This window comes from Anser anser (genome assembly GCF_964211835.1).
Source record: "Anser anser genome assembly, chromosome: 5".
Taxonomy (NCBI): domain Eukaryota; kingdom Metazoa; phylum Chordata; class Aves; order Anseriformes; family Anatidae; genus Anser; species Anser anser.
The window spans coordinates 9,776,556-9,802,574 of record NC_139725.1 but is presented as its reverse complement, the minus strand read 5'-3'; the positions used below and the strand labels follow the sequence as shown (position 1 = coordinate 9,802,574).

The window sequence follows — 26,019 nt, the reverse complement described above, 5'->3', positions numbered from 1 at the left end:
AGTCTTTAAATGTAGGACTAACTCACTAAATATTTGTCCCAGTGAGTACATCTCTTAACGAAGCTTCAGGCTCGTACAGAAACTTCCACCACTACTGCAAAAGTGACTTTTCCTAATAACCCAAGCATGTTTTTGAGCTTTGCCAAATTGACAGGACAGCAGATTTTGTTTTGGTTTTGGTGTACGAGGGAGATAGTCTTCTTCAAATAACCTTTAAAAATCTACAGGTGTGCCTGGATAAAAGTTTACATAACTCTTGGTTTACTATAAAGGATAACAAACCTTGTTAAAGTTCTACAAAATCAATGGACATGATTATCTTTCAAAATGCCTGGGCACTTGGCACAAATACATTGAAGCATTGTGAAGATTAAAGGCAGTTACTAGAAAAGACTAAATTTACACTAAATTTACTACCTGTGTAGAATGTTATGAAAAGAGTTTGAATGTTATGGAAACTGTTTTGCAAAGTGTGTATAAAGATGTAATGAGTCCATTATAAATGGCTCAGCAGTCTCTATAGCCCCACTGACCATATTGTTCTCATTCTTCTGTGCATTTCTTTCGCCTGTAACCAACTCCATCCAGTAACAAATATTCATAGCCTGGTTAGCAAGCATCTTGCTATGCTTCAGATACCTCCTCTAAATTCATTTTCCTGCAACAACAATAAATAAGTAAATGAGTCACAATACAAACTGTACGCTACAGCCTTTGTATTTTTTTCTAAGAATTTTGTGATGGGACCAGATCTTAAAACTTCGTTTTCACATTTGCAACAAATTGATTTCCATAAACATCTCAGCCCTGTTGCCACGGGAAGTCTTCACCTCTTGGTAAAATAGTTTTCAAAAATAACCTCATTGCAAAACCAGCAATAGCAAGATGTCCTAAAAGCCTGGACAGTGCCCCAAAATGAGTTACTAGGGCTCCCAGCTTGTACTAGCAGGGACTAAACTAACAACAAGCAGTGGCTAGTTGTAAGACATTGTTTCCTGTTGATTGCAATCATTCAGGAAGGAAAAAAACATAAACCCTGTAGGATCACATATTCCCAATGTAGACCACAGAAGGAAACTTTTTCTATTAAGAAAACCTCAGCAATATACTTTTGGGTGCATGGTAATCTTCTCAGGCATTTTGAGTGTTTCATTACTGCTTTAGTTTGATGGGAAGACCAATGATTATTTTTAATACTGAATATTTTATAAGCACACTATTTTGGTACTCATTTTGGAGCTATGCAAGAACATTTATAAAACTCGTGTGAAGACTACCATATTAGAGTCGATACTATTCACCACCAATTACACACACAGAGTGTGTGATGGTAATGATGTATGTACTTATTTTCAGAATACACTTGAGGTGTGGATTGTAACCTCAAATATTTAAGAGAAAACCTTCTACAAATAACTAGTGGTATAATATTTTTGTTCCTGCCCTTCCCCAAAATAAATTGCAATGATGTGGAATATAGTATATCTACAGATTTTATAGGTTTTATCTTTCATTCATCACATGAACTTCTAGAAACCACTAGAACAAGACATTTGTAGAAAGTGGTCGTTCATACACAAGGATTTCCTACACTGAACTCATGAAGGATCCATTAAATAAGACAGAACCATGAATTTTAGATTTTACATTAGCCTGAGTAAAAACATCTTGATGTATACTAAGTATTGGTATTAAATAAGAAAACAAGATTATCCAAGATCAGCGCTAGTATTGCTGCGTATGTCTCTCCAAACATACAGAAGTTCTCATTTATCTCACAGCAAGTACGGTGATTCACTCGTTACCTGTGGTGCATTAGGTATCTAAGATGTCAGGAGCACATTTTCCAGTGAACTGTTAAGCTACTTTTATTTATTTATTAACACTACACAAGATTAAATTAAGTAATTTGAATTTTGATTCAGCCTGGGTCATTCTATGTTGCACAATATTCCTTTACCTCCCATCTGGCATGATTTAACAATGCATGGTACAGAACGAAATCAATTAAATGTATACTTCAGATAAATGTCACCTAAAGAACTGTTACTATTTAGTTTGTAAAGGCAAGCTAACAGGTAACAAGCAATGTGGATAGGCAGGGAAATAAAATGAGTTATGTGCTAGCTTCTCTGCTCCCCAAATACTCTTTGCTTTCTACTTAAGAAAAAGTTGGCAGTCTTACAAAAAAACTTATTAAGCACTGTGAAGTCCTGTACCAGCAATTTATGTGGAATGTACTCTTAAGCACCTTCTGCTCACGAAGTCTGGATGTGTTTATAGTATGTAATGACAATTGTATAACTAATAATGCAGATGTGTAATCAACAGCCATCTGAACAATAAAAATCCTGCTTCAATCTTCTAATTGCTGGAAACCATTTTGTTAGTTATAAACTATAAATGCACACCCAGCTAATGAACTTGTAGTCAACATATCTAGTTGATATGTTGACTACTTCTGAGCAGGAACGGGAGTCAACTCACATCTGTGTGCTAATTTTCTCAACACCTTATTTATTATTTTTTTTTTTTTAAAAAAGTCTCTGGAAGCATTGCAAGTTGATCAAATCAATTCCACTCAGGGGTATGCAAAAAAAAAAACAACACACCAACCACACAACCAACAAGCAAGATCTCATCAGTTCTATGTTTTGAGTGAGCATCAAGATGTTGCATGAACAAGCTTGTCTAAAAACCCTTCAAAACATCTATTTTGAGCCTTACATGTCATAAAAGCAACGTGCATTACAACTGTATTTATAAGCAAAGCCCAACATGCCTGTTGCAGATGTGAAGCAGTGTGAATAAGAGCTCCCATGCACATTTTGTTTTAAACACAACTTGGGAAAAAAACTCAAATCAAAAACATATCGGTCTCCACAATTCTAGCTGTACCTGGTGCCAGAACCATAAATTTAAATTAATCCCAAAATCTTGTTGTTCATCATGGTAGAGAAGTATTAAAATGACTTCCTCACCACCCCCTTCATTCTACTGAAATTTATTACATCATCTGGCTGGGATGCGGTCAAGTCCCAAACTTTGTTTTACTGCTTATCTTATGTTTAGGACATTGTTCATAACCACCTTTTAAACAGCCAGTATTTCCTCAGTTCTCATTATGCAATCAGTATGAAGCTGTGCTCACCACAATGACTTTATCTTACCTATATTTGCATTCTGAAAGGATATGTAAGAGGATTTAATTTCTCACCTCTGTTTTTAACTAGCAATGCTGTTTCAAGGAATTACTCTTTCTTTGAGCTTTCCTGATGAAGAAAGCCTCTGCAATGTTATCTGCTCCTTCCACGAGTGGTCCTGAAAGTTTATACATGCAGTTACCATTTCCTTCTTCTCAAGTCCTCTGAAAATGCTCCAACAATAACCATGTCAACACATAACAGCTAAGGAGAGATCTAACTGAGAAGAACGTTTGTATTAGTTTGCCTAAATATCAAAGACTACAGAGAGCAAAAATACATGTATAAAACCATAAACTTGTGGTAATACTGAAATATTTTTAGGAACAAATTTGATAAAAGCTTTTAGATCACATAAACCAGTTCTCTGCTACCAAAGGAAAACTTGTGATTAAACAACAGCAACAACCACCACCTGTGAAGAACCTTCTTCCGCAGCATACTTCATGCTGCCTAACGTACTGGATTGCAAGATGCTTGCTGAATTCAGACAGACGTTTAACTCCACTGTAACTGGACTTCTTCCTCTAGTTCCAATCAGCTTGGGGAAGTTTATGTATACACCTCCACTTACATAGACCAAATACACCAGAAAGATGTTGCGAAGGGTGGGCAGGTGGTCAGGGTTACAATGTAACTATAAACCTACTTGTCTTAGCGTAATCATTTATCAAAACATACAGCATGAAGTAATATTTGTCAAAATTAATTCTGACTCACGAAGTAGTACATTTTTCAATTCATGTAACGCTTTTAGTTATAACTCAGTTTATTCCAAGTTATTAACATAATTATCCTATTTACAAATGAATTCAAAACTGAAATACAAAACAGGAACATTTACAACCAAGGAAAAGGTTAGAAACACAGGCTAAACTTTAAGACATAATACATCATTAAAACCCTTTTTGTAAAGACTTTTCTGTCTCCTGGCACTACACTGGTATTACCTATCCACAATAAAAATGTTACCTAAGAGTAAAATAGCATCCTAATGCTCAACATGAATACACTTCAATATTAATGTCTTTCACATGCTTCCAAATGAAAAACCATGGTAACACTACTAAACTGCAATGAAAATTTAGCGGGTCCAAAGAATTTTTCTAGTTTTGTATGACAAAATTATTGCAAAATTAAGACCGAGTATAGGTGAGCAATGTAAAGTCATTTCAAAAAGTTACAGTACCTCTGATTGCCTTTAAGACTTGCACTGTATGAAGTATTATTCTATTAGTCATACACACAGGGAAAAGCTCAAAGGCTATGGTGTAAGATATCCCATGCACTTCTCCATTCACAACTTGAAATAAAATTTCATATTCACTTGTTAATATACCAAGAATATTTGTAAGCTTTCAAGCAGGAGACAAATGAATTTATTGGGTTTTAGAATCCAACAAAATCCTCCTATTTCCAATAACTGGATTTTTTTTAAAGTTCTTTATTACTGAGACATCTTTAACACAAAATAATTCACAAGAGGGAAAGCAAAGTCACTCTGTTCTCACTTGCCTTACATTGATCCTGCATGAATTACGGATGAAGCTAAATCCTATTTTTTTTCTTGCAAACATGAAGCAGAATATTTTTTGATGTCCTTGATTTAGCACCAAGTGCTACATTTCCTTCAGAAAGGCTTCTAGCAAGGTTTCTTGACACATCCCGTTCTTCCTTCCAACTCCTTCTTCCAATTCCTAGTGAAGAAAATGTTATTACAAATAGGTCAAATTGTGCTTATGTTCATTGGATGAATGTCTCATACCTTGATGTCTTTTTCAGAGCATGCCTAAACTTTTGCACACACTTCTTGCCCTTATTGAAAGCCTATTTTTGATATGAGAAGTGTAATCACTCAGCTCAGTAAAGCAGTGTGCTAATTACCTATTACGTCCAACAATAGGACTCTCAACTGACACATGAGATGTTATAAAAATGGCACAGCAGTCTATCTAAAAATGTAGAGATATATTAAAGTTTTATTAATCCTGATTATGTACAGAGCACTACCAAAAAATGAATATTACATCATTGAAGAAACTTTTTTTTTTTAATTCAATTTGAATGTCACTCTTCCTGTTAGGGATTTTATGTTTCACTCTTCTCCTATAATGTATACTTTTGAAAATAACATGTATTTTATGATCAGTTAAACTTCAAAAATTAAAGATCTATTCTCTATTTTAGAATTTGGTACGTCACTACATGTTTTTAGTAGTACCAGTGTAGAGAGCGATTTTGCTAAGCTTATAACCCAATCTTTAGTAGAAGAAATTGATACTAATATAACCGTGAATGTACTTTGCCAAATAAGTAACTATTGGTTAGGCAAAGCTTAGCATCAGATTTACACTTTTTATAAACATTACTCTAATACAGCGACAATTTTCCATGAATCAACACTAGTACGTATTCATCTATACTTTTTCCTCTCACATTGGTTCTTACACAAAAGCACATATGTACTGTAAAACTGGTGTACCATCAGTGACAAAAGTCACGTGATTGGTCTACTGCAGGTGCCAAGCAACTTAGCATCAAGATAGCATCAAGAACTCTGAAAGGCACAAACTTGAAGTTTTGAAGAGCTTTGTGCCCCTTAGCTGAGAAGTTGGTGTTTTTTAAAGAAATTGTTACAGTACACTTATATACCTCAAGCACATGTCATGTACTTAGTCACACAATTGTTATAAATTTCCACAGAATACCATCTGATAGTTCCAAACAAGCTCAGAAGTAATTCTGAAATATTGCTTTATTTTTTTTCTTCAAATACTGTGTTGACCCAAAGTAGTGTTAAAGTATACTGAGTAAATCTCAAAAAAAACACAAGTCTCTTTAAAACCAAATCCATGCTGCGTTATAAAAAGCAGCAAACAGTTGAAAACAGGTATGAAAACATTTAAAGGGTTTCGTTTCTTGATAAATTACAATTGGCAAAGAAAATCGGTACCAGATAAATATCTCAACAAGCACACAATTTTGCTCCAAGTCCTCAATTCCTGGGACAAGGTGTTCCTCACCAAGCTTGTAATAATAATGAGTTTTGATTAGGTGCTATCCAGATAATTGATTAGACAATATTCAGAATTTTAAGTGAACGGATTTACTATTCAAACCAATGGTTTAGAGGAATCATGCTGTTAAAATGCCCAAACCATAAGTATTAACCCAAATTTTGGACCTCCTGTACAAACATAATTGCCAACACAGGGTCATATATTCAAATTTTGACACTTACCTGCCATTTTGGGTACTCGCAAAACTCGACTGCTTATCACAATCTCCTGTCGAACACTTTTTGTAGGAACTTCTTCTTTCAGACTACCTAACCCAGTGTTTGACGTAGAACTTGAAAAACAGCCAGAAAAAAAGTTTGACATCAGTCAAGTGATCAGCAATTCCACAGAAATGTAGATGTTGCAATATGCAAAATACATCAAATTATATTAGCCAGTATTAGTCATTCACAACAGAAAGCAATGAATAAACTCATTTCTCTATGATGTGTATATATATTCTCCATCCCACCCCTTCTTTTTTGGAAGACTGCAGAAGGCAGTTTGATGGTCATTGCACACTAACTGACGTATGTATGAAATCCTTGAAATGACCAAGTTGGTTTCATCAAAAAAGTCAGTTTTTTTTTTTTTTTTTTAAATCACTACAGTATTTTTCTACAAGCTCCAACAGAGTTGGACTGGGTGGCTTCACAGCAGACGATACTTTTCAGCTAAGCTGCAAAAAGTTGTTATAGCTTCAAAATCACTAAGAAAAACATCCTTGTATTTTATACCCTTTCATGTGACGCACTGATGATCTGCACTGAAAAATATGAACCTATCAGTCATCTCACAGCCTTATGCACCTCCCTTGCTTACTTCTCTCATTTCACTCTGGGAGTAAGCCTCATAAACAAGCTAATTCTATTTATGTCCAAGTTTCTATGCTTTTCCCATCCCCTTAATATATTCTATTATCTCACTTTGCAGTCCTCTAACTTCTTCTAGTTTTCCTAATAGTTTTCTGCCTAACCAAAAATACATAGCAAGCAGCAAAGACATGCCTGTCTTGTATGAGTCCTAAAATACAGTCTTTGATGCTTTTTTGAAGAGAACTTATGCTTATAAGAATATAATGCTATTTGGTAAAAGCAGACTCTGTATGATGACAGACTGTCTCCTCTCTCCTAACAGTAGGACCATATCCAATTATATTTACAGCATAAAAAGTGTCTGATATTTATATTTTTATTCTAACGTTAGTAGGACACGAATGCCTGGAGTGAACTACTTTAAAACAAGGAAAGCACCAAAGACCCACAGGGTAAGAAAAGTAAAGAACAGGAAGTGAAAGAAGGCATCCTCTGTGAAGTCACAAGCATCTTTTTCTCCTTCACAAGTAAGGAAATTTCATTCCCTCTTACTTCCTCATAAACAGTGATACAAAGCTACCAAGAATTGACGTTTCTTCCATGGCCTGTGACATACCTACGCTACTTGTTTCTAATAGTCTTAAAACATTCTTTACAAGACCTATTATGTGGCAGCTCCACTCACTGAGCAGCAACATGTGAGTTGTACTATGATTTATTTAAAAAAAAAGGTATCTATTTTTGACTTTGAAACCAAAAAAGGACCTCTTTCATCAGTACTGACCTGATTGTTAGCGTATTCGAGTGTAAACTAAGTCAAAACTAATTAAAAACAGAACAACGAACAACCAAAAAGTAGTACAACTCCATTTAACGTCTGCTCAGTTCTAGCTTTTCTACTGCTCCTTACAAATGCCTTTCAGGTCTTTCAGGATCTAAATAGAGAAGTAACAAAATGGGAATTTTTCTAAGAGCACATCACAAAAGAGAAGTCATAATAACTGGGACTGTAAATGAATTATCAGAAAAATAAAGGCACCGGCTACACAAATGTTGTCAAACATTTTCTGTACTTTCTGTTTTGGTAGTCAAATGCCTTCCATCAAAAGCCTAACATTTTCAAGTTACATCTTCAGTTGATAATGGAATTTCTTTTTCAGAATTGTATATCTTCCCTTTCTGAATAGGCAGTAAATATGGAAGACAATGTTCATTTGTACTTGTTCAATTACAATAACAGAGCCCCTAAACCAAAAGAAAGCTTACGACATTCTACTCAGCTTGCCAAGAAGGAAAGAAGCATCTGAATTGTTGAACATACGAGTCAAAACATCTTGTATGTCGGTTCAGGTGACTTGTGTAACAAGTTTTCAGATTTGAAACATAAAACTGAAGTAAGAACATGAGAAATGAATACAAACTGATTTACATGGGATTGGCACAGTTAGTTTAACCTTACCTTAATACCTTTCGCTTTCTCTCAGCAGCAGAAGTCATTGCCATATATGAGGGCTTCTCAAGTACTGAGGTAGGATTTTTGCTTTTCAAGGAAGAAAGACCAAGTCTGAAATCAAATGATTATATTTAGTAAAATCTGCTATGGACCTAAGTCAGATAAAATTGCCTCTTTTTAAAAAAAACAACAAACTTTGTCATCGGTAACACTGATTTCAAATAATGGCAGAACTGAATCTGATACATGTTATAGTTCAAGGTTTGATTTTCAAAATAATAGTAGGTGTTACAAGTTCAATTAACATCAATGACAAAAACTACCTCTTTGAAAATAAACAGAATTAAAGTGTTTGGAAAATAGAAATGAGACAAGACGTCGGAAAGGACTGTTACCCAATCAATGGAAAATACCTTTGCAGAATGCTACTGCTGCATGGCTGTAACTGCTTTACAGATGAGTCAACAGAAGCTTCGTTTGTTTCGCCTGTCCTTTCATAGAGAATTACTGTTGAGTCCATGTCAGCTTCATCACACTCTGGGATAACATCACATGTCAAGTCCATAACACTGGCCTTTTTCAGCTGCCTATTGGTATTGCATTCATTTGCTTCCTGAGGGCTTGAAAGGTGTAAACCTTGCTTTACCACAGTCTGTATACTGCAGCTTTGTACTGGTCTTCTGCAAGATTCTGGCGTATAGATGATGGGGCGAACCTCCTTGCTTAGAGAATCCTCCAGATGAGGGAGGCTGTAGCACTTGGATGCAGCAGGACTTGGAGTTGTGACCGGAGAGTCCATTAGCTTCCGCCTAGTTCTCTTCTGTTGCGGTACTTCAAGTTCCACCAGTTGTGTATTTTCCTTCTTTTCTTGTGATGGTGTACCAGAAGTTGTACCTGTGCAACACAGTCAACAGTGGTTAGCACCTTTACCTATGTTTACTACCTAAATCCTGCTTTTTCCCTCCTGTTCGCTTCTGAAATACATTTATTAGATATGAACACGTTATTGAAAATACTGTTTATTAAAGGTTGGACTAACTAGATGATCTTACAGGTCTTTTCCAACCCGAATGATTCTATGATTCTATTCATTTACACATTAATTTGATCATATAACTTCCATTATTTCTTTTGCAGCATTGTCCAGATGGCAGCATTTGTTCTGTGGCACTCAGAATATTATAAATATGCATAGACTGATATAGTTAATCCCAGAGATGATATAAGTCATCACAACTAAGATATGAGATATTACAACAGGGAATGGAAGAGTAAGAGTATTGAAAATGATCACATTATCATGACAACTCTTAAATTAAGATGGTACCATCACAGTAATCTACAGCTGTCTCCTCATCATGTCCATTTTTTTTTTCCTAGCAAGTACCACACAGGAGAAAGAGAGACTGTTACAGAAGACTGAATAAGTTCAGAAGAGAAAAATAAAAATCCTTTGACAGTGCAAAGGAGACACTGTCTTACAAAATGGGAAGGCAGCAGTTGCCTGGATCACGTTAATCTTGATACATCAACTATGGAAAACAAAACTATACGCTTAAAAAAACAACTAAAATATTCTAAAAGTAAGCTACGCAATACAGCAGCAATTGGCCATTGCCACAATTCATCCTGATTTATGTTTTATCTTGATGCATCATTTTTATTTTTAAGTAGGTGGCAATAAAAACCAATCTGCAAAGTAAGAGAGAAAAGGTCCTTTACATTCAGGCTTTCAGATTTCAGGAGAGTAATCTTAAAAATCACAGACCACTGTTCAAATGGGTAGGCTAGTGGTGACTTAAGTCAACCATCAGTAATTTAATGCAAAAAATTAAGGGAGGGAGGGAGATGGAGTCATCACAAACAAATCAAGGGTTGAAGTCTGTCAAAATCCATAGCGCTTCTATATTCAACTTGCTTTGCAAATGAAGAGAATAAGAAAAGGCTAGTATCCTTAAACACTTCTATGGACTGGCCCCCTTTCAGCCTATAGCCACAGTATCATAGTTCCCCTTTCTGCATTGCCTACTGCTTACATTCTTAAGAGCAACTGCATTGTAAAAAGAACTCATGCTTTTACTATGCTGAAAGTTACTCAGGAATTAATTATGGTAATTCATATAACAGTGTCAATAAGTAATTATTTCTTCTTCAATTCCATACTCCTTTTGCTCCATAAGGAGAAAGTTAATTTTAACTCCTCCGAATGCTCAACTTTAGTTCTATCATTCACGTAACGTGGTATTTTAGCAGATCCATAAGAATCCTTTAAAGAGGAAAAAAAACCTTGAAAGTATTGTACCACCACCCCCAAGTATTAAAAGTATTAAGTATTAAAAGTATTGCATCCTCCTTGCTCAAGCTTGATTTCTTACAAAAGTAAATGCTCAAGTGATTTTATGCTTTCTCTGACTCGTTACCACTTCTCAGCACTGGTTACTAGTTTATTTTTGACCTCATTGCCTAGTTACAACGTAATTTGCTATAGACAAGAAGACTTAAGAATGACAATTTTCTAACCGGTGTCACATCATATGCTGTAGCAAAAAGAACCAAATAAGAGGCTCACTGAAGAAAAGCATTCAAAGGAAGGAAGACCCCCCCCCCCTTACATCTTCTCCTGGCCAAATCACTACACATACCATATGATGGACTCCTTGTGACCAGGCAAAGGAGATGATACCCAATAGAAGATATAAATTAGAGTTGTGTAGAGTTGTGAGGAGATACAGAAGGATCTGAGGACTACCATGAAACTTAGATCTGTTCTGGGAAGATGGAATGGATAGTATCAAAGTGTGTAAAAGCAGCAAGTAAGTTAGATACTTGCATATAGGGCACAAACGTACTCTATATCACTTTAGCTTTATTTTGTAGTGCAATCATGGAAAAATAAACATCCCACACTCAAGGGGTCAGTCTCAGATAAAGCATTTATACTACTATTGATCAACAAATACACAACACTATCTTATCCAACAATGAACAATCAACAAAAGCAGGTTAAGTTAAGCTTAACTCCTTATGGGAAAAGATGTATAGACAGTTACGCAAACAGTTACGGTTCTGTTAAATTGCTTTCAGCTTTGCAAAACAAGCAAGGAAAATTCAGGCCTCAGAAGACTTCCTGACAGTGACATGAAACAACCAAACCATGTGTACATATATGCACGTGTACATCCACATACGTTTCATTTTGTTATATACAAACTACTTAAGGGATTTTTTTGTTAAGACACAAAACACATTTTTTTCATAAATTCTAACTCATCTCAGTCAAATTCACAGTCAACCTTCACCAGATGAAGTGCAGCAAAATGTTGAGACATTAGCTTCTTGTATTATGTGCATTAACCTATTTCGGAATATTCAAGAGCAGTAAAAAAAAAAAAAGGTCGTAGTGAAGTGCTAGAGTAGAATGCAGTTACATTTCATTCCACAACTACAGAACGTCGTTCTTACATGGACAGAACCTGCACATTCCCCAAATAACCAGCAACCACCTGAAATGCTACGAACTTAGGCTGATAACTCTGTTTTCCCTCCAAGACTCAGCAGGATTTGTTGGAAACAAGTAAGAAACTCATTTATGAACTATTTTCAATACATACTCCTGCTACACTATCAATAATGCTAAGCTTCATTGTTTTGCTCACTCTTTAATTTTGGTTTTTCTGAGAGAGTGCAATATTCTTCTCCTATGTAAAAGGCAAACATACATTTCTTTAAAAAAATTGTCATCACCAGCAACAATTGAGACCACAGCTTTCTTGTATAACACTTTATATTCTTAAATAAAAGAAAAAGCTTTATCTAATGATTCTAATCTAGTCAATGAAATAACTATCCATTAAACATTTTAAGACACTTTAAAATATTAATTTATTCCGTTTTCCTTCTGCTTATATGCATTTGAAAGTGTGTGTTTCGGGAAAAATTAGAATTCTATTTGTTGTTGCATTATGACAGGGAGCTTCCAGTTTCAGAGTTTGCTTACTGTAAGACACTGAGGTTTTGCTAATGTCCTGAAGTTACTAAGAAGGAAGTCTGATGGAGGAACATTTTGGTGAGAGTGCCAAGTTTTAGAAGCTTCTCCAGGACCAAATACTGGAAGCATTTTAAAATTAACTGTAAATGCAAGCATTTAAACCATGAATGAGATAGGTAAAGAACATAAAAGTATTGCCAACATTAATAATTTGTTGAATTTCATCATAATGAGCTGCATTTCATACTGTAATACACATAGCATTTATAAAGAGACAATTGCAACAGTTCTATGTAGGGCAAACATAAGCTGTTAGTAAAAATCCAGACCTATTTTAAAAATCTTATTTCTGGAATGAAACTCTTAAGAACAAGTTCAAAAAAAAAAAAACAACCTGCTAGCTTTTCCTTCCAGTTAAGTAGTGGAAAGCATATAAAATATTCAAGAAATGTCCCTTCTCAAAGCTTTCTGTGAAAGCATTAGGTTGTTCCTAACACAGTAAACAAGTAAACTAAGACATCACGAGCAACATCATATTTAACTTAGTTCCACTTAAACCCATAAGTGTGTCATTAGTGTTTAAAAAAATACCTCCTCCTTTCCTAGCTCACTGTTTTACAGTACATAGATTCAAGCAATTGGGATCTAAAGTAAATATGATTATAGCAAGAAGAAATAAATAAATGTTAAAACCCACAAAATAAAGAAACGGCAGTGTTTCAGTTTCCGCCTTAATAAGTAAAGGTAATACTGAAGCTAGTGACTAATTTTAGGGGGATACTTAAATACCTGCCATTGAGAAGTTTAAATAAAATGGCATCTGACAACAATAGATGCTACAAACACAACAATCCTATAGATTTTAGATGACTTCAAATAGTCATTTCAACAGATGTTTCACCTTTAAAAAAATCACTTCCAGCATTTTGTGAGTTTCCACTTTCTAATACCTTCAAAGTTCATTTAATATTATTAAAGAGTGATATTCTGAGGCATATGTTAAGATTTATAGACATAATTCTTATTTTAAGAAAATTTAGTACTGCAAGCGGACAAAAATAACCTGTCTTAAAACTACACTTTTGACCTCCAAAGAAAATCTCCAAACCTACTTCATAATAACACAGGGTGGTTATGTTCATGGTTTGTATTTGCTTCAAATTTTATGGCCAGTTCAATATATTCCATCAGATGATCCTCATGATTCACTGATACTAAGTTCACTCACTTCTTATCCAAAAGCAAATCCCTATGTACTTTGCAGAAAAATCTGCAGTTAACCTCACGAATTAGTGTAAAAGATAAATTTAGAAGTTGTATTTCCTTAGCTAGCACTTTCAGTTACAACTTTAAAAAGTAAGGATAATTCCCAATATATTTTAGAGAACAGATCACATACATATTTAATGATCTTTAATTTCAGGATGATTATTACAATGGATAACTGACAGAGATTTTCTTAGCTATCATTTTTTCTTACCAGATCCACTCAATTCAAAAACTGAAGTCATCCTCTACTGAGCAACAACCACCCAAACAGTATGAGGTTTGTTTTATTACCTGTTCCAAAGGAGTACTCAGAAGATTTATCATAAGAGAAACTGCAATATCAGATATTGATATCTCAGCAATGAGAGTTAACAGGAAAAGCAGCATTGGCATAAGCCACAGAGAAGAGTTCGTGACAAGACAACTGATAACGGCTAAGACTTGTCTTCTAGAACTGATGTTAATACATGTATAAGGGCATTATTTCTAGAAACAGCGCTAAATGGTCCATACTTGTTTCAATCAACATTTTTGGGTGACCAGCGATTAATCCCATTCTAATCGCATATTTTTATTCTAACATCTGACTCATGGAATTCCACATTACAAATGAGGCCTAGTGAATCCTTTTCATTTATTTCATATTCACTGTAAAGGTGAATATGAACCTTCACACCCTGTGAAGGTGAGTTTAATAGCTTTGCAAAAAGCAACTGTCAACTGAAAAAGTTTAAAGTCGAGTCTGCATTCCAGTGGGTCCCAGTGGTCAGTACTATTTTATACAGCATGAGAAAAAACACTCAGTCATACAGTACAGTGTGAAAAAGCAGCTCAACATATGACAAATCTTTCCTATACACAAGAAGCACACATTTCCTATTATTAATCAAGTCATCTGCTACATAGAACTACACCCCAATTTTTCCTGCCATTCAAAATAAATTGACTTTACTTTCGGATGTTTGTCACTACAGAAAGTGATGGATGCCCTCCCCCCCCTCTTTCTTCCTGTAAATCAATTCCATTCTCTCAATGCTAATGCACAGTAAGGCTTCCGGAAATGGGATGCCTGAAACAACGCCAAGAACTCTCCCATTCACAGAAATACTCGCAAAGAACAGTCATCTTTCCACCTATCAGTCCATGCTCTCTGAATCCTGTACAGCTCTCAATTGAGCAACACCCCAAAAAACGGGCATAAACCTCGTTTTAAATTAACTTATGTTGTTTTCATAACTTGTGCTTCATTTGATGGTTGAGTTGTTCACAAGGTTGCACTTCTTAGGTCCAAAACACAACATTTCTAACATATAATTAAGGTTATAAAGATAGTATGGGTAAACACTTAAATAGGAATATACATTCACAAAACTGTTCAGAAAAATATCTATTAGAGTACAAAGCGTTGTTTAGATATTACTGAAACTTCACATTAAGGCTTCATAATGAAACTAAGCAAGAGGAGACGTTCTGAAATTGCCAAGTTTTCAGTCATGGTGTAAGAATGAGTTTGTTTTTTTTATTACATAAGAAAAACAAATTAAACTACCAAAGATGCATAACTACAAAACAATGTATAACACAACTATATTCAGTGGGATAAATATTTTTCAGTATTATTAAATTATTAAAATTGAACAAACTGAAATTTAAGATAATTCAAATGTTTCACATGAGATCAAATTTGAGGGTGTTTCATCTTGTTTTATTTCCTAAAATCCTGGGGTGGAGGAAGAAAAAAAACAGATAAGGGTAATCAGATATTTAGGATTAAGGTTGTTTCTTACATGTTTTACAAAACATTCCTTAAAGATATACAGTATGTTGGAATGAAAAGCTCCGTAGACCTGGGCAAAGCTTACAAGCTTTAACTAGTATTCTCCAAAAGATTTTTTTTTTTTTTAAAGCACAAAAATTGACTATCTTGCTAATTTGACCACAGAAACATAATTTTGAATGAATGGTCAGACAGTCTCAATCCTTTTCTCTCCCACTACTACTTTATAGTATTTAATACATTGGAGAGCTTTTCCACGTAAGAAAGTCTTTTAGAAAAACATTCATGCATCACTCAAATTCAGCTTTTCATAGCTTTTCTTCATCTACCAAAATGATTGAACTCCTTTGGACTTCTGGACACAGCGCTTACAAGCAGAAAAGTTATTTATTTAACCTAAAGTATTCTGATTTTTATGCGAAAACACTCAGTAACAGTTAACTTGCATTTGAACAATGTTATGATTTAATCTAAAAATTGCCAGCAAAAAGTTACTGTATCACTAAAAGCATAAGTTCCTGCAATTAGTGCCTCACCTTTCATGACATGCACCATTTAATAGTTTCCTCAAGTGCTGATGTTTGTGCATTTGTATTTTGCAAATCTATTTGAATGGATCTTACATACATCCTTAGATACTTCAAAAAGTTATATAATGGACTAAGTTTACACTGAAGAATTGATATTGTCCACGTATATTTCATTCTGTAGAATGTACTTATTTCTGTGAGTAGCATCTCATTCATACAGAAAAATCTCTAGATATATTCTAGCAAATAGCCAATGTCTCAACGTAAGTTCAAGAGCAATTCATCACTGTTGTTACCAGCTGACCTAGTACACAGCACTTCCTCTTAAACTCTCTAGACTCATGACTCATAAGAATGAATAATTTCATTGATGCCTAGTAACTTTTCACCCCTTCTCCCCAAAATTGTATGGAAAATAAACTTTTGTCACAGGGTAACACAATTACACAGAACAGAAGACAAAAAAAATCACTGTTCTCAACTTATGTGAAAAGAATAAAATCACAAGAAATAATAGGAAAGTTTTGCTCTTTCCTGCTGCCAACCTGAAGTGCAATGCAATCGCTGTATGTGAAATACGGATTTTTTATATAAGAGAAAAATGACCACTGTGTAGCACTATTTTGTTTGGTCTTGGTGCAAAACATTACTTCCCAACATCTTGAACAAATTATAAAACATAAAATATCAACATGCTAAAGGTGTGAGAGGATCCGTATAAATCTTCCTTTTTATTTGTTCACTAAGATCTTAGGTCAGCTCTTGCTAACATTTGCCAAGCATACTTCTGAGATGACTTGAGGGCGAAGGAATTGGATTCCTGAATAATTTATTTCATCTTTAAAGGAAAAAAATTACTACATCCTTCCTACTTCTGATTAGGATGTTGCCCTTCTACTACTTCACATTTTCCCCATACTAATGTATTATTTTTCTACTTAATGGTGGTTTTTTTCCTAGTTTTGTTACATTGTGCACAAGAGAAATATTTCTTCATAGAATATCAGCTAATAGCTCAAAATATTTTAAAAGTGAATTCAAACAAAATTCAAGAGCTATTTCATTACATATATTTTGTACTCTATTGAAAAAAAATTAAAATCCTTTCTTTCCCGCAGGTAAATGGATTGCTTTTTTCCACCCCCACCTCCCAACACATAGGAATTATTGTGCCAATATCAGTAATATTTTAGGAAAGAATGCATCAAGGTTAAAATGATGATGTAAAAATATTGTTTAAGAAGCATTTCTTTTTTTCTTAGCAGAGCTATTACTGTTTTTATTTAATTGCTATATCCCCTTTATAATTAAATAATTGAATGCCCAATCCCAATTAATCCTTTTTAGAACTTCATTTTTTGAAATTCTTCCAGTATGCAAAGTCAATTGTCAATTCAATCCCACCTCAACTTCAAATACGTTCTCAGTACACTAGTACTTGGCTGGAATGCGTCTTATTCTTTACTATTACTTATGTCTAGATATTTTTGTAGAACAGATACTTGCTGATCAGAAAGTCTTACACTAATTAGCAGCATTGAGGGAAAAAGCTGTTAAAACTTATTTCAAGTTAGCTCAGCACCTTAAGCTGCCAATGAGAAAAGGAGAGCAAGATTGATTGTTCATGGTAATTCAAAAGCTTCAGTGGGAGTTTCAGCAGGGAAAAAATCCTAAGTAGCACCATAATACATTTATACAGCTAGTCAAAAGCAAATGGAAAGAGCACACAAGCAGACGAAGGGAGTAAAGAAAATTGAGATGTATCTTTTCATAAGTTACCATAACTTTTCCTGTAAAGCTTACAGAACTTCCATTTGAAGGACAGTTATTTCTATTTTCTCCTGCTTCCAATAAGAGCAGGAAGGGAAGGAAAATTTCCCATGTCCTTTCCAACAGAATAACAAAAATAAAAATACAACCCAAGATTTCTATGAACATCTTTAGGCAAAGACACCATCTGCGGCTGAGAAGAAAATCAGTCTTAACTGTAAAATACAGCATCCCTTTACTTAGGTAAACATACAGTTCAATAATATTTAGAACTAGGAAACTCTCTACTTGAGATCTACAAGACACCCTTCAATTTAAAATCCACTAATTTTAACACAGTGAAATGCTAATGCCTTAGAAGTTCCTGTAAAATTGATGCAGTGATTTTATCATTTTAGCATTTCCTAGTAAGAACAGATCTGGCCTCTTATAGTACAGCATTTGAAAAAAGGTGGTACAGAAGTAGATCAAGTAAAAACTAAAAAATCTTACTAGGGTCAGCAAGCTGCAGACTTGAAATTTATGACAACCGTATCCCACATAGGACAGACAATATACCATCTCTACAGTCAGTAGTTACATATTGTATTATCAAGTTCACCCGATCCGTATTTAGATACCCCTATATTTTGCCACAAATCACACCCCAACCCGCAACAGAAGAGCCACACATTTGTCAGTCTTGGACCTTAGCATATCAAGAATATGCCTACGATGTAAATACCAGCTAAGATCACCGTTTCACGTTTGCCTTGCACACTTACAAGAGAGATATCCAAAAGAAAACTCACTGCATGCGAGTCGAGTTCTTATTTTACAAGTGGTTTAAAGAAATCTGTATTTCTTTCCTTCTGCCGACTTACAGTTCTATAAACCCACTATTAACATCTTAAATGCTCTTTGTTTCTTTTGATGTCCTACAAACCCTGCAAGTTTCAGGCAGATAATCACAATTAAAATTATAGATGAAAATAGTCTCTTGCTCTGTCTATAGAAACATAGATAAATGCACACAAAAGGATGATTCGAAGTAGGGTGTTTTTTTGTAAGCACAACTGCTAGCACTTAAAATTCCAGTGTTCTAGCACCAAAAACAAGATTTTACAGTAGTTCAGTTTTCAGAGGACTTATGACAATGAAAAAACCAACAAAACACCTCTAAACCCTTCGCTAATAGAATCTGCTTTGCCCTGACAGAATAAACTAGAAAACTAACCTTAAAAATTTTATTTTTTGTTTATAAACAGATACAAGAAAGAAAATCAGTACTCTATTTTAAAGCCTTTCATAAAGCTTTGCAGAATATTTTTCCATTAGTATGATGTCATAGATGCGTTGTGACTCCTAACAAACACAATACCACAAAAATGCAGATACTACCATTCATCACTACATCATCGTTTTCCATAAATTTGCCAACAATCTACAATAATACTTTGATGAACCTCTGACTAGCATTGGAAGAGTGGGAAGTATAGCATATAAATAGGAAGTATAGCATGTAAATATGCCAACTCTTTCCTTTCTTTCACATAAAGTGAGGAAACAAACAATACTCCACACCTGAGAAAGACAGCCCACACAACACCATCTGACTTCACATTGTAGACAGTCAAATATGCCAGGCCAATTCCGTGGGTATGATCAGTGGTATAAATACTTGGCAAAATCATGTAGACATTTAACGAGAACTCAAGGTAAAAAAAAGTTTTGGCAGAGTAATTCCCAACCCCTGAGCAAGATGCGTATAGGAAGAACGCTAAAGGAAGCAGGAAGCTAGTTGCACAGTGCTCCGGGGTCACTGCTCTTCCATTACAACCAGCTTTTGAGGAACTGAAATATTATTAGTATGCTTTTCATTTGTTACCTATGGAAGTCTTTCATTGTTATGGATTATTACCAGTAATCAGAAAGCACCAGCATGTTGAGTGCTAGTAGGAAAACCTAAACAAGACAGCTACATAGAGTTATAGAAAAGTCATGGGGCCATTGTGATACAGCAAACAGAGTCAACTCCATGATCAAAACACTCAATCCTTTATTTCTTTGAAAAATAAACTTAACAAAATACTGTACTAAGTTGATTCTAGGTCAACTCATGGCTTTCAGGAAAGCTCACTCCCCTCAAAGCTATTACTTTGAACTGAGAAACTGTGGTAGGTGCTCAACTTTTCAAATCACTTTGACAGAACTGTAATGCTATTGACACTATGATTCCTTTTCCATCTGAGTCAAGTGAAAGATTCAAAAATAATTAACAACACTTAGAGGATCTAGGAACATTGATGTACGCGGCAGGTTACAAAAAGAGAATAAAGGAGTTTTCTGTTAGAGTCTAGGTATTGAAAAATATCCAGCCTTTGAAAAAGTAAACTTGTTCCCCACACCCAATGAAGGATGGTATATATTTTATATAAAAGCGTGCCTGAATTTCAATTTTACATTTGTCTTGAATATTTGCAAAAATTTGCATCCACCATGTCTAAGAATGGCATGCAGCTTTTTCAGAAGATACTTAAAAATATTTCCAAAAGAGAACAAATTATATACTTACAGCATGGGGTGTTTGGTTTGTTCACAAGTTGTGGGAATGCAAAAATAGTTGACACTTCTAGCTCATGGTTTTGATTGGGTTCCTCTTCTTCAGTCTGGTCAGCCCAAACTACTGATTTTTGCCTTTGAATCAGTTGCTCAACCTCCTCATATTCTGTCTCAATTAAAACATTTGACAACCCAGCTTCTTTCAAAATCAGATAGTGCTTACGAAGAACTGGAAGCAAAGTATTTAGTACTCTATAAAATAACAAGAGGCAAGACAAATGTGAATAAATCCAACTCATCTGATCTTTACTAGCACTGCTGCCACACTATTAGTAATTTAGTAATACAAATGTTTTTACTGTGCTCCCCTGCCCCCAGGTTCTGCTGTGTAGTTTACTTTTGGGGCATACTGTAACACTAAGAGGAGATATTCCTGACTAGGTAGACCAATTTCTCTTCAGCAAAATCCTGTATTTCACTCTAAGCATTTACTAAGTATAGTTTTCCATCAGTGTCCAAGATCTTCAGTTTCTTCCTCGTAGTGTTTAAGATACCTCAAACAATACATACAAAAACAGTCCGTACATCTTCATGGAGTTCTAGTTCTGACTTCATAAATTCAGTATCAGATAAATGAAGAATATCAACTGAATAACACAGTTTAAACCAAGCATATCTTAACTGAGTGTGCAAAAAACCTTATTGCAAGTCCAGTCAAAATAAATTTAGACACTTGGATCTTTATTTAAAGAACACAATACATTAAGATCCATGCACAACTGCAGACCAAATTAAACTGGCAAAAGTTTAGGAATTCCAATCTGAGCACGGGAATTTGTTAACTGTGGACTCTGTTACAAGACTAAACTGTAGGTTCAAACTATAGCCAAGGGGATGTCTATGTACAAAAAAACAAAGAAGAAACTTAGTAATTACAAACAACATGGGGTTTTCAAAGTTTGTTTTCAATTTTGCAGGTTTGTGTATTTGTTTTTGTAATGTTTATGGTAACAGCCTTTTGTCCCAACTATGACTAAAAGCTGGTTGTTTCATTTTGTAATGATTGTTATAAATTTAATATATGTATTTACTCAACATATGTGATTATTTCCCGTTCCTCATCTTGCACCCTGGAAGGCAGGCTCAGATAGTTTGAAGAGAGTGATAGAAACAGAGCTGATGTTTACCTGCCAATTTGTTTTTTTCAGTCTTACTACCTATATACCAGTTTAATAGTAAACATTTCAATACAAGTAAAAGTAATTAATGTCTATAACGCAGAGAATTAAAATGAATAAAAACACAAAAAATGAATATTGTTCAACACAGAAGTGGAAAAAATAAGACACCCTGGCCTATTAACAATTTGTAAACGCTACACAGAGAAAGAAATGAAGTAGAAATACTAAGTGAAGGAGAAGAGCTATAGTTTCTGTTAAACAAGAGTGGACAGAGCCCAAGATTTATCAAATCATTGTTTTCTGTATCTTTCTATAAAAAAAATACTATGCTAACCCAGAGAGAGAAGTTTGAGAAAAATTCTGCTTTTACCTAAAACTAAATTCTTGAGATAAGTATTCAGAGGTTACAAATGTCAGACTACAAGTTTTACCAGGACTGCTGTGAAATCATACTTACTTTTCTGTCTGCTTATAATGCTGATCTTGAAGGGACACTAGTGATATCATGTGCTCAATTTGTGCTTTCAAGTCCTTAGCTTCTAGGTTTAAATGGCAACACTGAAGATCTTTACGTAGTTCCTTAGGAAGTTAGCAAGAAATAAACAACAAACAACTAGATATCAAATTGAAAGTGAGAATCTCAAATTTTACCTACAAATAATCATATTGAAGTTCCTATATTGAAAAGTAAAGATAGATCAATATTATTATTTATTTTTATGGTATCAAGTACAAATTGTTTGATTTTTATTTAAATACATCAGTATTGCTTTGAAGGTTTCCTTTGACAAATCAATGGGCATACTGTAACTACCTTTAAGAATCCAACAGGCATATATGTTTATTTATGTGTGCGTTGACAAAGACAGGCTTGCCTCTTTTCCCGTGTACTTGCTGCATATCTGTATTTCAGTGATGTTGTCTGGAACAAGTCTTTACTGTATTCAGTTACCTTTCTGAGATGCCAGTATCTTGTTTGAAATACCTTACAAGTTCACTTCTTTTAAGGTACCAACATATTTTAGTGTTTCCAAATTAATTACAAGCATTCATGTGTATATATATATGCGCTCTATTATATGACTCAAAGTGTTCATTGCACACCACCATTTGAGCCAATGTACCTGACAATTGAAACCTAAATGTAGGGAGGAACAACCCCCTGCCTTTCTTTGTCTCTTCTTTTTCTTCCTGCACATACTTACAACCCTTCCCTTCTACCAGCTCTGGTGCTCGTGTGAGGCTGCACCAAACTGACTCTCTACTTACTAAAACCTGGCAGAACGTAACAGCTTCACACTTTTCTCCCTTCCCACCTAGCACCCTAAAAAAAAAAAAACACAACCTTTTCTGGCCAGGCTAAAAATTAGGTTGTCACATGCTTAGACAGCATCAGGAACTAAGAATAGAACTGCGGGGCCAGAAGCAGAATCAACTTTGCAGCAGCTGTCTGAAACACTCTGCCATATCATACCTATTTACCTTTAACATGCATTTTTGTAGGTAATCGTACACTTTGATGAACAAGGAATGTTTGTATGAACAAAGTACTTTTAGTGCAGAAGAACCAAACCAGTTAACATTACAACTTGAAACCACCGTGTAAGAATTAGTTAAAGTCACAGAATTACAGCATCATCTAGGTTGGAAGAGACTTCCAAGACCTCCTAGTTCAACCTCTGACCTAACGCTAACAAGTCCTCCACTAAACCCTATATCTAAATGTCTTTTAAAGACCTCCAGGGATGGGGACTCAACCACTTCCCTGGGCAGGCCATTCCAATGCCTAACAACCCTTTCAGTAAAGAAGTTCTTCCTAATATCCAACCTAAACCTCCCCTGGTGCAACTTTAGCCCATTCCCCCTCGTCCTGTCACCAGGCACATGGGAGAACAGACCAACCCCCACCTCTCTACAGCCTCCTTTAAGGTACCTGTAGAGAGCAATAAGGTCACCCCTGAGCCTCCTCTTCTCCAAACTGAACAACCCCAGCTCCCTCAGCCGCTCCTCGTAAGACTTGTTCTCCAGACCCCTCACCAGCTTCATTGCCCTTCTCTGGACTCGCTCGAGCACCTCAATATGCACCTCTTGTAGTGAGGGGCCCAAAACTGAACACAGTACTCGAGGTGAGGCCTCATCAGAGCCGAGTACAGGGGGACAATCACCTCCCTAGACCTGCTGGCCACACTTTGTTATACAAGCCAGGATGCTGTTGGCCTTCCTGGCCACCTGAGCACACTGCTGGCTCATATTCAGCCGACTATCAACCAGTACTCCCAGGTCCTTCTCTGCCAGGCAGCTTTTCAGCCACTCATCTCCCAGCCTGTAGCGCTGCTTGGGGTTGTTGTGCCCCAGGTGCAGGACCCCGCACTTGGCCTTGTTGAACCTCATACGGTTGGCCTCAGCCCATCGGTCCGGCCTGCCCAGATCCTCCTGCAGAGCCTTCCTACCCTTGAGCAGATCAACACACGTACCTAACTTGGTGTCGTCTGCAAACTTACTGAGGGTGCACTCGATGCCCTCATCCAGGTCATCGATAAAGATATTAAAGAGGACTGGCCCCAGCACTGAGCCCTGGGGGACTCCACTAGTGACCGGCCTCCAACCAGATTTAACTCCATTCACCACAACTCTTTGGGCCCGGCCATCCAGCCAGTTTTTAACCCAATGAAGCGTATGCCAGTCCAAGCCCCGAGCAGCCAAGCAGTTTCTTGAGGAGAATACTGGGAAATGGTGTCAAAAGCCTTACTGAAGTCAAGGTAGATCACATCCACAGCCTTTCCCTCATCCACCAAGCGCGTCACTTTGTCATGGAAAAAGATCAGGTTCGTCAAGCAAGACCTGCCTTTCATAAACCCATGCTGACTGGGCCTGATTGCCTGCTTGCCCTGCAAGTGCCGTGTGATGACATTCAAGATTATGTGCTCCATGAGCTTCCTTGGCACTGAAGTCAAAGTCATAAATGTGATGGAGAGAGAAGAAAAAAAGCTCAAAAGATTCTTAGCTCAAGTCAGATGTTCACTACAACGTATGTGATCTGCTCTTAAATTGAAGGCATTTTACCTTTGGAATGCTCCCATCTTGACCCAGGAAGCGCATTTCGTTTTCAACTCGATGCAGCCAATTGGAATTTTCCTCAAAGCGTTCAATCTCTTCCTGTTTCTTCTTCTGCATGTGTGCGCAGTAGGTTCTAAGCCTTGCAAGCCTATGATCCCGCTTACAAGTGGCCTAAAAATGAATAAAAACAATGTTTATGGTAGCAGATTTCAAACGATCTTCTGTAACGTCTCTATACATAAAAAACATTTCCATACATTCATACTTAACGGTCCATAAACATGTTACATATTTGGCCTGTTTAGTACAAGTGAAGTAGCACATTCTCCTTATGGGCTTTAATTAATTACGTTTAAAAGTTTCCACACTTTTTTCCTCCCTGAAAACCCTGAGAATATAGAGAGTACAGTTATTTGATTATTCCTTTCAAGAGTAATAATACATGGTTTTTCATCAATATCTGTTCTAGGCCATATTTATCTCAAACCGTAGGGACTGAGAAAACTGCACGTGCACATAAACAATTCTAGATACAAGATAATCTAATAATTTTTAGTAACTCAAGCATCAATATGATGAAGGAATTTTATCTGCTTTGTTTTCCTAATGCAATATGATCTAAAAGAAGCCCACCAAAAGAAAATATTTGGCAGATGGAAAACCCTCTATCTTTGAGCATCTGAATTGTTCTGATGCTTCTCTGAAACCTGCCAACAGAAAGGTACAGGAACAGGAAAAGCAGTCTGGGTATGAATTAAGTCCTAAATACGACAGAGGAGAATCATTCTAATTTCTGAGGACAGCTTTAATTTCTGGTATACTTTCTAAATTAGGTCACTTTAACTCAGCTAGTCATAGAGAACAACCACCTCAGGTAGCATTCAGAGTTCAAATGTAACTAAACTTCAGTTAAAAATGCATTTAAAGTAAATTTGCTACACTGAATGAAAATGAATATACAAAAGCCAATTAGTTTTTTTTAAGAAACTATATAAGTTATGTATCTGCAACCATACATTTCCAAAATTAAGTCTGTAAGCGCTAACTTCATTGACCAGAATTAATCTACTTATTTACAATAGCAGGTCAAACTGGTTCCATCGTAGGTGTCAGAAAAAAAGTATGAACATAACTTCCTAATGTTGCACAAAACACCAATTAATCTGATGTCCTTCTGAACATACTGTAGAAAACAGCAAAAATCCATGGGGAGATGAAGAACGCATTTCCTAAGCTAACTTTTTGAAATGCTTACTTCAACAGCTGGTGTGCCGACAACAGAACCAGCATGGCAAAGATACCTGAACTATGTGTGAACACCAGGACCAAGACTAGACTCTGGCCAGAATTTCATTTAGAAGATAAGACAGTCTAAA

The 26,019-nt window shown here is 35.7% G+C and overlaps 1 protein-coding gene across 2 annotated transcripts in view; it reads right to left on the bottom strand.

The window, feature by feature from the left end:
* Positions 1–3,948: 3,948 nt before the first annotated feature.
* Positions 3,949–26,019, bottom strand: part of KIF18A (kinesin family member 18A) — a 42,775-nt gene continuing 20,704 nt past the window's right edge. For both annotated transcript variants that reach the window (XM_083838909.1, XM_083838908.1), the window contains exons 11-17: positions 24,650–24,814; positions 22,044–22,165; positions 20,419–20,657; positions 8,944–9,424; positions 8,537–8,641; positions 6,445–6,554; positions 3,949–4,900 (exon numbers count right to left, since the gene is read on the bottom strand). In XM_083838909.1, the coding sequence (XP_083695035.1) occupies positions 4,752–4,900; positions 6,445–6,554; positions 8,537–8,641; positions 8,944–9,424; positions 20,419–20,657; positions 22,044–22,165; positions 24,650–24,814 (1,371 nt within the window). In that variant the 3' untranslated portion in view covers positions 3,949–4,751. The remainder of the gene's footprint in view (positions 4,901–6,444; positions 6,555–8,536; positions 8,642–8,943; positions 9,425–20,418; positions 20,658–22,043; positions 22,166–24,649; positions 24,815–26,019) is intronic.